The sequence below is a fragment of the Antedon mediterranea genome, chromosome 5 (assembly GCF_964355755.1).
Source record: "Antedon mediterranea chromosome 5, ecAntMedi1.1, whole genome shotgun sequence".
Classification (NCBI taxonomy): Eukaryota; Metazoa; Echinodermata; class Crinoidea; order Comatulida; family Antedonidae; genus Antedon; species Antedon mediterranea.
The window spans coordinates 92,180-104,688 of record NC_092674.1 but is presented as its reverse complement, the minus strand read 5'-3'; the positions used below and the strand labels follow the sequence as shown (position 1 = coordinate 104,688).

Genomic DNA, 12,509 nt, shown 5'->3' with positions numbered 1-12,509 from the left:
CTCGTTTCCCCACCGGTCGGTGGCGGCGGCCTACTCGTTCACGCCCGCCCGCTAGAGGGCCATTATTTCTTTTACATGTTTTTTTCCCCCGCGGCCGATCTGTACAACAACTACGACAGAGTTACACACACTTTAACCAGGGAGTTATTTTACAACTCCCTGCTTCTTAACTTACTGAGCAACCAATAACAAATACAGTATTTCTCAATACATTGTATAGTATTTAATTAAAAATAAATCTAAAACAACATTTCTGATAATCTAGATTTATTACACCCGCACTAAAAAATAAAACATGATTCAACCACCATTCCAGCTGTCTACAGTTTAAAACAAATTTAAATTATACAAATATTTGATACTTCAATTGCTTGCAATTACACATTCTAAAACACTCCATATAAGGAAATTGCACTAATTTTCTATTGAACATTATAGGCTAAGAATTTAATTGATATATTCTTTATTGCTGTCTTAGTCGATTATTGAGCTACACCTAAAATTGTCTTACAAATAAATACAGATAAATATCAATGTTTGACATTTCATTAAAATGCAAATATTAAAAGATTTATTAAGTGAATAAACAGAAAATGTTTATCTAATGTCTACTCTATTCATCTTGTAAATTAGGTCCCAATTCAGACATCTTTTAGTAACATCTAATAAAGATAAATAATACAGTAATCTATCATGCATTTATTATGAATTATCATGAAATATAAAAAGTAAAAACCATCAATTCAAAACATATACATTTCCAAAACATTAATGAATGTCTATTTCATTGCAATCATTTGGCTCGAGTATAACATAATTTAGAATCATAATAACACATGCAAGTAATTAAAAATTGTACGTTTAAATAGTTGTTACATACTCCATTACAATGTTGTTTATAAATTAATACTTGATCCTCAAAACTATGGCTTTGCTAGTCTTTATACAGTCTTGCCAGTTGGCAGTACAGCATCCTTAGGTTTGTCAGCATCAATACGAACACCTGCAATTAATAAAACATTTTAAAAATTACCTATTAATCAATTTTATTTTACAAAATTCAATAACCACTCATAATTCAGAAAGTATACTGTCAAATCATTTTGTTTCTAAATCAAGACACTGAAAGAAATTCGATATTTAATATACTGACCTACAAATGTTGGAAATCTTGGTTTTTTCGATTTTGTCAATTCTTGGAATCTGTAAGTTATAATACTTCCTTTCTTTGGTGGTTTGCGGCGATCAGCATCATTTAATCTAAATTGAGATAAAAATTCAACATTGGTGAAATAGTGGATGGATTATTTGGCATTGTGGAAATCAAGCATTACGATAATATTACATAATTATACTAGACGTATTAATTAAAGTATTCTGACTAACTCAAAATGAACTTACCCTGACCCAACAGAAAATTCAATTCCACTTTCCATTTTACACCGAAGAGCGCCCACTACACCTGTGTTACGGCCTTTCCCAGGTTCATAGCCAATAACAATGGCCTAAATAGAATAAAGTCATTATTAGATTGTTAAAAAAAGTCAACATTTGTTGTTTTGTTATTTAATTAATGGATTATTATGGTAGGATTGATTTTAATTATGTAAAGTTGCTTTACCTCGGCATCATAGAAGGATTTTATTTTCAACAAAGTACTTGAGCGGACCCCAAATTCATACTCTGAGCCGGCTTCTCGTATCATAAGGCCTTCTCCGTTCACTGCCTCAACCAGCTTCAGTTGCTCATCAACATGTTCTTTGCCTTTGCACAAAACATGTTCCAAAACATGAACATATGGATTGCTGAAAATAAACATACAAAGTATCAAAATACCAGTATAAATAATTACGGAAAAAGAAACTTTTGACCACCACATTGAAACTAATACAAACCTGTTTTTGTCAAAGTAATCTGCTATAGCTTCAATTCTGTCTTCAAACGCGGCTTCAATATTAGGTGCATCAAAGATCTACAAGTTACGTATAATACAGTTTTTATTAAATAGGATCGAACAATCAAACTAGTAATATTACAATCAGATTTTTTTTGACAATTGACAGTTCTTGTATATGTATATTTTATATTTGTACCTCAAATTTGAGATTTTTCCATCCTTTGTCAACACCATGAGTTTTTACAATACTGACTGCCTTGGGAAATTGTCCTCTATCCAGAAACAGCTCTCCATCAAGTTGTATGTCTTTTGGAAAATTCTAGGAAAGAAAGAGTAGACATATCAATGTTATTGTGAGCTGTATTTTTAGGTCAAGAAAAAAATATGTTAAATTTTAACTAATATTTGAGTTTATTGTAAAATACATTTATCTTACTTTTGTGAAATACTTAGGAGCATCAAATTTATTTCCAAGTCTGGAGTAAAAATTATTTCCATTCCAGAATGCACGTAATCCATCCAACTTCTCACTCATCCACCAGCCCTTAGGTTCAGTACTAAATAAAAAGAAATAAGGCCAATAAGGCACCTGATTTTTGGTGGTGAAATTGTGGAATTAAAAACCTTAGTGGCAATACCCCTATATTAAAATTCTAGGAATTTGTTGGAAACTTTAGATAACCCAATATTACCCCAATTCATTATTTTAAAAGTTGCCATTTATGAAAAACTTGTATTATTACCCTTATTTAATTCATTCTATATCAAAACAGACTAATTGTGATTGCCATTATAGTGTAATATAGTGTTGTGTTGAGGTACTGACTTGTAATGAAGACTCTTACTCGCTTAACAGACTAATTGTGATTGCCATTATAGTGTAATATAGTGTTGTGTTGAGGTACTGACTTGTAATGAAGACTCTTACTCACTTAACAGACTAATTGTGATTGCCATTATAGTAAATTGCATTTCTTCCTAGAGAATAAAAGCGTTATTATTATCAATACTTACTCATCTGTGTATTTTTGAGCCAGCATGACAAGTGTTCCAGGTTTACCAGTTCTCTTTAAGTACGTTTGGTCTTCATAAGAAACCTTGTTTTCCCCACCAGGTATTTTTGTATCGTTTTCAGTGATCTGGACAGCACTTGTAAAGGAATTAGTAGATTGTGTATCTTGGGATTCATCCTGAGCTTCCAAAACTGAATCTAAAATATTAAACATGGGTTTATGTGGTGGCATGCGAAAGGTGGAAATGCAGTGGCAACTCAATATTTCAATATAAATACATACATTATTATATAAACAGAAAAATAGTATCTCTTACAGTACGTATCTCTCTCGTAGAGTTATATATTATATCGGTATGTTTTTTTATGCGCCACCCGCCTATTTTCCAAGATCATGGAGCAATAATAGTTAGTCTAACTTTTGCCTAGATCCAGTATCATGCCATTGTTTGTATTAAAATAAAAGCAACTGAAGAATCAATTCAAAATATTATTATTACTAACCACATATAATTTGTTTATTTTACTAACTAACCTTCATCTGATTTCATCTTCTTGGCTGAATCATTCTGGCTCTCATCACCTTTTCCTTTATTAGCCGCAGTTTTAGTGCGTTTTGTTGTTTGTTTTCTCGGCATATTTTAGACGATTTTAGGCCAGTGAATCGATAACTTAGTACGGGTAGTAAGTAATCAACGTAGTTAGTACTGCTGTACTTGTGTGTGTTAGTAGGCCTCTACAGAGAACAGTCCAGAGCCTACCTATATGTATGGTAGTACGTGAAATCAGACTTCAGTATCCACCTGGTATGATAAAACACCTTGTATATTAATATTATGATGAAAACTAGAAAACAAACTACAAAAGAAAATTGAAGCTTCATGAAGCTCCCGCTGTATATATAGCGAAACTAAAGACAAAGTCAGCGCCACAAATAGCTCAAAGAGAGGTCTAAACAAGTCTGTTTGACAGTGACGTCACATTAAGAATTCCCATTCATTCGATCTCGTTCAGCGTTTTTTGTGCAACCGTCGTGTCACGTCCAGACAAGCAGATCGGGTATTGACAGACTGCAAGCCAGCGAGGCATGCGATATGATTGCTATATTTGATGTATTTTTCTTTGTAGTTTTATTATTTTCTTAATTATGGAGCAATACAATTTCTTGAACCTTGATTCAGTTGACACTTTGTGCGTGCTGGATTAAATGAATTGCAATTAACATGGCCAGAAGCACGCACGGGGCGCTTATATTATTCTAGCTAATAGTATAGTTTTATTGTTTATTATAGTACTGTATATAAAAAGTTTTGTAAATACGTTGAGTAGCCTAATTATGCATAATGTGCTCATAGGGGTCTGACAACTACCACCTCTGAGACAATCAAATCACCCGACAATCAATTAAAGTTCTTATATGAATTAGTAGTAACAGCCAAACCAATCATATTTGCAGTAAACGTATAATGTCTAAACAGCATAACATATAGCTCTTAATACGGTCTTTGTGAAAGAAAAGAAAATCGGGCCAATTTTATCGATATTAAGGGGATGATATAAAAACTAAGTTTTTTTAATATGATTTTCGATTGACTGGTGTATGTTCCAAGATTTCTATACGGCATCTTCATGTCACGAAAGAATAAATAAGCCCACCCCTTTATTTTTCAAGATTGGAATACGTTTTAAGATAATTTGGAGCGTTATCGATTCTCGTTTAATGTCAAACAACGGCTGACGAATACGCACATTAAAATATTCAAAAGCTTTCACTTAAGATCAATCTCTCTGATCCCTATGTTTTGAAGTTCAGTAAGTTTTACAAGATCATAATCAAAGTGTAATGTAATTTAGGAAAAAGGCAAAATATAAGGCCCTGCCACAGCCTTTTGAGGTCGTTTCCAGCATCATCACCAGATGCATTGATGTTGTGAACGTTGATGATGAAGGAGCACATGGGCTTCTTTTTGTGGTTTTATGGCCTATTTAATGGAAAATAATGCCATACAACTTTGTTTCTGATTTTTAAAAAGATCCACTTGTTTAGGCCTGACATTTACAACCCTCAAAATATCTCTCTTTCAAAATAAAAGAAAAATCAATATTCATTATTTTCCATTCAAAAAAAATCAAATCTCCGTTGAGGTTCGAACTCAATCTAGAGTTGAGAGCACTCAAATGAGCATTACGCCACAAAGTAGTACATGACTGATCAACAGTCTATTTATACGTTTATTACGCAATTCACCATTACGTCATAAATATCCTATTAACCTTTTTAAAACCAAAATGACCAGTTTAGTTTTAGTTTTAGTTTAGTTAGCTCAGTCGTTGTGTTAACAACACGTATGTAGTCGTGGGTTCGATTCCCACACTGGTGAAATAGAGTTAAAGCTATGCGAGCAACTGTGTTCGGGGTTCACAGAATTATAAGTCCCCCTTTCCACCACACATCATCATGAGGCGACAACATCAATGCATCTGGTGAGGTGCTGGAAACGACCATAAAAGCCTGTGATAGGGCCTTACGGTGCTGAGGCAGGAAGAGGACATTTTTTGTTTGGCTTTAGCCACCTGTATCTTTGATGTTTAAAATTTTATGTTTAGCGCCCTCAATTTAATTTAATGTAAAAAAGGGAATTCATTCTCTTGTTACGTGTTTAGAAGAGAATTTATATCTCATCGTAGTTTGGTATGTCTTGCGTTGTTGTGAAAATGAGTTTGAGCATGTGCAGTGGGGAAAATGGTATTTTTAGTCATTATCGCGGTCAACACATTGCACTGTTAAATTTGATTTTGTTAATCGTTTATATTAGAAGATTATTATTCTACCGTACCACTATACTGTATTTTGAAATATCCGTTTCATGCAAGATATTGTATTGTACTAATAATGTTATGAATACAAATTTATGGTGGTTGGCCTGCTGTGTTGGCCGAACCGCCCCAGAATAAATGTGTTTTAAATAGTAGTAAAGTTTGTCTCCGTTCTTGAAGGTTTTTTTTTGTCTTATGTAGGATCGACCCACTTTTATTTCTTCATCAATAAAATGTTCGTTTACAATGCATTGAGTAATGTAATGATACAATACAATATAACTGACATTAAATAACTTTCAGTACATCTGATATCTTACTCCTACCATTGCGTTTTATATATAATAGTAAGGAAAAGAAGAAAACAAAATATTTTCTATGTATACACTCTTACACGTTTTTCAATCCTTAACATGCAATGTACGTATAATTTACCACATACTTCTTTATTTTATAACTCTTTTTATCTCTTTCAGGCAATCAAAAAAAGTTATACTTTACCTAAATATCAATTTTATAATACCTTGCTAAATTGCGGTCCAATCCCAGTGGGCAAAAATTGGTTGAATTAACGTTAATTCAACGTTATCTGCAAACGTTGAAATAACGTTGAAAAAGTGGTTGAAAATGAAAGTTTGCCTCAACGTAAATGTCAACGTTGAATCAACATAGAAATTATCAACGTTGAAACAACGTTATAATAAGTAACGTTGAAATAACGTTGAAAAAATGGTTGAAAATGAAAGTTTGCCTCAACGTAAATGTCAACGTTGAATCAACATAGAAACTATCAACGTTGAAACAACGTTAAAATAAGTAACGTTGAAATAACGTTGAAAAAATGGTTGAAAATGAAAGTTTGCCTCAACTTAAATGTCAACGTTGAATCAACATAGAAATTATCAACGTTGAAACAACGTTAAAATAGGTAACGTTGAAATAACGTTGAAAAAATGGTTGAAAATGAAAGTTTGCCTCAACGTAAATGTCAACGTTGAATCAACATAGAAATTATCAACGTTGAAACAACGTTAAAATAGGTAACGTTGAAATAACGTTGAAAATGAAAGTTTGCCTCAACAAAAATGTCAACGTTGATTCAACATAGATTATCAACGTTGAAACAACGTAAAAATGTCTACGTTGAAATTATCAATGTTGATTCAATGTTGACATTATTAACGTTGAAACAACGTAATAATTAAGTTGAAATGAAAATTTGCATCAACGTAAATTTAAACATAGATTTAACGTTGAAATTTGATTTGTTGAATTACTATATCCAATTTGAATCAACGGTTTTAAAGTAGTTAGTAGTAAAGTTACTGTTACATCGCAGAATCCATCAATAGAGACATTTTATAAATACTGTATATCTTACTAATCTTTAATTTCTATAAAAACATAAAATAACATTTAATCAGGTGTTATCAAATCATCAGGCAAAATCCAAGCAACAATCAAATAATGTACATCCTCACTGACAGTTCTCAGGTACCAATGTTAAGTATAAAAAATATACTAATAACCAGTTTGTAATATGTTTGCCAACTAACATGATTGAATAACTATAAATATTGGCTGATTACAGTAAAACACAATAAATACAACACACGTCACAGGTGCCTTGTGCTAATGTTGCAGAAGTCCAAATGATGGTAATAACACAATACTGTAATTGCATTGTTCCGATTAGTCAATAAACAGTTGCCTCGATTCCTGTGTTGACATTGTCCTATGCTTTCCAAAAGTGTGGCAATATTATTTTTCCAAACCTGAAACAAATTCAATCACGTTACTGTAGTTTTAAACAAAAATAATACAGTAAAAAATTAATTGTTGAAAGATTTATTGTCCCCAAAAAACATGAACAATGAAGATTAATACAATCATACTTTGAATACCTTGCCATTTTGCAATTTTAACAATTTAGATATTCACTTGCCGTAGAAAATAAACAAAAACAATAAAGATTTCACTTAACAAAAATACAAAATAAACAGTACATTTAACCAAAAACCAATTGTTTGTTTAAATTGTCCCCCTTTTAAGGTACAAATGCATTTTTTAAAATCTAATTTTTGGTCAAAGTGAACAACTCTATAGTGACGGCATATTCAACAAAACATTTAAAAAAAATTGTTCAGTTCAATTATATCTTTAACACATTGTTCAAAAATCATACTGTACATAAACAAAAATTCAATTCAGAACATCATTTCACACTTACTCGTAAACTATGCAATCAATTCAATTTATGTAAATAATATTGCAACACTGTATTAATATTTACGCCGTGGTTAGGATTCCGGCAACGAAACTCAACTGCCCAGCGTTAGGGAATCCGACACGCTATTTCGCATGCCCAGAGCGAGGTATTCGGCGACTCTATTTTTGTCTACAACAGACCAAAGCGTGGTTCCCACTAGCGACGCAACACAAGGACGTAACGCAACGCAAGTAAATTGACCAATCACAAGCGATGGCTTATTCGCTTGTGATTGCTAACTGTCTATAACTTCGCTTGTCATTGGTTAAAACGCTTGCGTTGCGTTTACGTCCTTGCGTTACGTTCTAGTGGGAACCAAGCTTTACAGCGATGGATCATTTTAATAGCTGCGCCACGGCGAACTAGCCGGCCTACATGCCTACTAATACTAGTAGGCCTACCAGCTAGATGTGACCATTGGGCCTATTTATTTCGTAATTAAATTTGCTTCATTCATATATAAACTTTATATATTTATGAATTATAATTGCATGACTAGTTTTAATTTTTATGATTTTTCAAGTACAAAATAAAAGATTTCATATAACGCATTTATACTGTACATAACATCATGCAATCGTATACAAGTTGATTTGTTGACAGCAGCCGCCGTGCGGATGTGAAAAAATAAAACAGACCTATTCGGGAGAAGTCGGTGTCGCAACGCTACGCTATTCATTTTCGTAAATTTCTTGAAATATGCAAGCTGATTCTTATCAATATCATAATAATTATTTTAACGCGTGGCATAATTATTAATTCATGTATGGCCTAGGCCAAGTTTCATCCATCGCTCTCTCCCCCGCGCGACGACTAACTAGGCCACAGCAAAGATATCTTTGGCTACACAGTACATCCCTAGTTAACACTCCGACTCTCGGGTAATGTGGTGCGCGGTCTGTGGCACTAGTGCAAGCTATAATTACTTCGCTCTGGGCATGCGCAATAGCGTGTCGGATTCCCTAACGATGGGAAGTTGAGTTGCGGTGCCGGAATCCTAACCACGGCGTAATATTTATTCAATTCAATATTAAAGTTAAGAACTATAAATACCAACCTTTTGTATATAAAAATATTGATCATCCATTAGATTTTTCTCGTTTGATTCACATAGAAAAGATTATAGGCCTACATGTACTTCATTATTTTGTACTCTAGCTAGGCATAGGCCTAAGGGCCTTAGCTAGGCCTACAATCTGAAATAAAGAAAGCGAGTAAGTTTAACAAATAGCCGTCCTAGGCTAGGCAAGCAACATGTGTTTGTATACTATTAACACTAATAATAGCATTAGCAGCTACTGTAGACAGCCTAGCAGAAAGCTAGCTAGGCTAGGCCAACTAATTAAATATTATAATGTTATATTTATGTATACTTTTGGATAAATAAAGAAAGTATTATTGAACTAAAAGGCCTAGCCTAGGCCTAATACATACCATTTTATAACCATAATAAGTACAGAACTGTAGTTATCCTTGGCAAGGCAAATGTTTGCACTTGACATGCATAATACTAAATGCTTCCACTAGGCCTAGTGAGTGAATTCAGTTCATCAGTTTGGCAGCCTGCCTAGCCTACTAGCCTAGCCTATATAGGCCTAGGCCTAGCCTACCAGGCTATAGCCTAGCTATGCATGTGTGGCCTAGACTAGAGGCTAGCTATTGTTTGATAAGGGTAAAATAGTCAAGCTCAAAGCTTATAAATTAGTAGATTACAAATAAAAAAGATTGTTTTCCTACCTCAAAACATACTTATTTGACAATTTCAATGATGAGCCTTTTTTTTCTACACACCACTACTACTGTAGGCCTAGCCTAGCCTATGTCGAAGTAACTGAAATTACTGACACCAGTTTCAAAATTTTATCAAAACGAAACTAACCAATGACAAGCACGTATCTTATGAAATTTGATCTTGCATGAAAGGATCATTCAATTTTCAACAACTTCTTAGAACATTTTTGTATTATACAGAGACAATTTGCCAATCTAAAATTCCTAAATAACCAATAATCATTTGTTTTACAATAAAGGATGATAAAATAAACCGCCAACTGAAATCTAATGTTAATTTAACGTTGAAACATCAATGGCAATGCACTTAAACAATTATTTAATATTAAACGTTAAAAACATGTCATTTTAACCAAAGTATTAAATAGAATTTATCTTTAATTTAACGTTTAATTAACATTGAAAAAAAAAATAATAATTGTTTGAAAAAACAACATAATTTCAAGAGTTTTTCAACGTTGAAAACATGTCATTTGAAAATGACAACTGGATTTCAACGTTAAAATAACGTTGGAATAACATTGAAAAACAAAAATAATAACTGTTTGAAAAAAATTACTAGTTAGAAATACAATGTTATTTCAACGTTGGATCAACATTGATAAATTAACGTAAATTACTAGTTAGAAAGACAATGTTATTTCAACGTTGGATCAACATTGATAAATTAACGTAAATTTCTAGTTAAAAATACAATGTTATTGCAACGTTGGATCAACATTGATAAATTAATGTAAATTTCTTGTTAAAAATACAATGTTATTTCAACGTTGGATCAACATTGATAAATTAACGTAAATTTCTAGATATAAAGACAATGTTATTTCAACGTTGTATCAACATTGATAAATTAACGTAAATTACTAGTTAGAAAGACAATGTTATTTCAACGTTGGATCAACATTAATAAATTAACGTAAATTTCTAGTTAAAAATACAATGTTATTTCAACGTTGGATCAACATTAATAAATTCACGTAAATTTCTAGTTAAAAATACAATGTTATTTCAACGTTGGATCAACATTGATAAATTAACGTAAATTATTAATTAAAAATACAATGTTATTTCAAGGTTGGATCAACATTGATAAATTAACGTAAATTACTAGTTAAAATACAATTTTATTTCAACGTTGGATCAACATTGATAAATTAACGTAAATTTCTAGTTAAAAATACTATGTGATTTTAACGTTGGATCAACATTGATAAATTAACGTAAATTACTAGTTAAAAATACAATGTTATTTCAACGTTGGATCAACATTGATAAATTAACGTAAATTTCTAGTTAAAAATACTATGTGATTTTAACGTTGGATCAACATTGATAAATTAACGTAAATTACTAGTTAGAAAGACAATGTTATTTCAACGTTGGATCAACAATGATAAATTAACTTAAATTACTAGTTAAAAAGACAATGTTATTTCAACGTTGGATTAACATTCATAAAGTAACGTAAATTTCTAGTTAAAAATACAATGTTATTTCAACGTTGGATCAACATTAATAAATTAACGTAAATTTCTACTTTAAAATACATTGTTATTTCAACGTTGGATCAACATTGATAAATTAACGTAAATTACTAGTTAAAAATACAATGTTATTTCAACGTTGGATCAACATTGATAAATTAACGTAAATTACTAGTTAAAAATACAATGTTATTTCAACTTTGGATCAACATTGATAAATTAACGTAAATTTCGAGTTAAAAATACAATGTGATTTTAACGTTGGATCAACATTGATAAATTAACGTAAATTTCTAGTTAAAAATACAATGTTATTTCAACGTTGGATCAACATTGACAAATTAACGTAAATTACTAGTTAGAAAGACAATGTTATTTCAACGTTAAATCAACATTGATAAATTAACGTAAATTACTAGTTAGAAGGACAATGTTATTTTAACGTTGGATCAACATTGATAAATTAACGTAAATTTCTAGTTAAAAATACAATGTTATTTCAACGTTGAATCAACATTTATAAATTAACGTAAAACATTTGTTTTAAAAACAATGTTATTTCAACGTTGGATCAACATTGATAAATTAACGTAAAACATTTGTTAGAAAGACAATGTTATTTCAACGTTAAACCAACATTTATTAATTAACATAAATTACTAGTTAAAAAGAAAATGTTATTTCAACGTTGATTCAATGTTTATTACTAAACGTAAAAAAAATAGTTAGGGAAAAAATGTTATTTCAACGTTGATTCAACATTTGAAAAACGCTGACAACATGATTTCAACAAATAAACTATATTTCAACGTTGATTCAACGTTGAAATTATGTTCTGTGCCCACTGGGATCTGACCACATTTTTTTTGCCTTTTCCTTATTTATTAAAAACTCACAATTGATTATAACTCAGCAGTGAACATTAAACATGAACATTTTTTAACAAGTCCTAGTCTATGTCTGACTTTACTTTTATAAACACTTAAAGGGGTTAATTGGGACTGATGCTATCAAATATAGAACATTGTAAAGAATGCCGATGTCTAGACCAACTTCGGAATTGTAGTTAGGCCTTTTAGGCATACAGTAATATAGTCTGAAGTCAAGTCGAGTAGAAACTTTTGGGCGCTATTTCCGTTTCGCACCTGTCGTTTATTTCGACTCAAAACTTTATCAGATCAGGAGATCACACAGAAATTACAAATAAATCCTTTAAATTGATGACTTTACAGACGTGTT

General features: G+C 31.6%; 1 protein-coding gene and 1 long non-coding RNA gene across 3 annotated transcripts; both read right to left on the bottom strand.

Annotated features, from left to right (window-relative positions):
* Positions 1-243: 243 nt before the first annotated feature.
* On the bottom strand, positions 244-12,434 carry LOC140049175 (DNA ligase-like). Of its 2 annotated transcripts, XM_072093994.1 has the most exons (10): positions 12,416-12,434; positions 3,445-3,712; positions 2,912-3,107; positions 2,334-2,454; positions 2,094-2,216; positions 1,896-1,972; positions 1,622-1,805; positions 1,402-1,505; positions 1,154-1,260; positions 244-1,003 (listed from the first exon to the last, which is right to left on the bottom strand). In XM_072093994.1, the coding sequence occupies exons 2-10, from the start codon at positions 3,545-3,547 to the stop codon at positions 942-944; spliced, it is 1,077 nt and encodes a 358-aa protein (XP_071950095.1). In that variant the 5' UTR covers positions 3,548-3,712; positions 12,416-12,434; the 3' UTR covers positions 244-941. The 2 variants fall into 2 exon arrangements, with proteins under 2 accessions (XP_071950095.1, XP_071950094.1); XM_072093993.1 differs by lacking the exon at positions 12,416-12,434 and having other exon boundaries at positions 3,445-3,863.
* Positions 6,068-9,813, bottom strand: LOC140048752 (uncharacterized). The gene is made up of 3 exons (XR_011845136.1): positions 9,733-9,813; positions 9,053-9,191; positions 6,068-7,501 (listed from the first exon to the last, which is right to left on the bottom strand). It is a non-coding gene; the product is annotated as an uncharacterized lncRNA (long non-coding RNA).
* Positions 12,435-12,509: the final 75 nt, after the last annotated feature.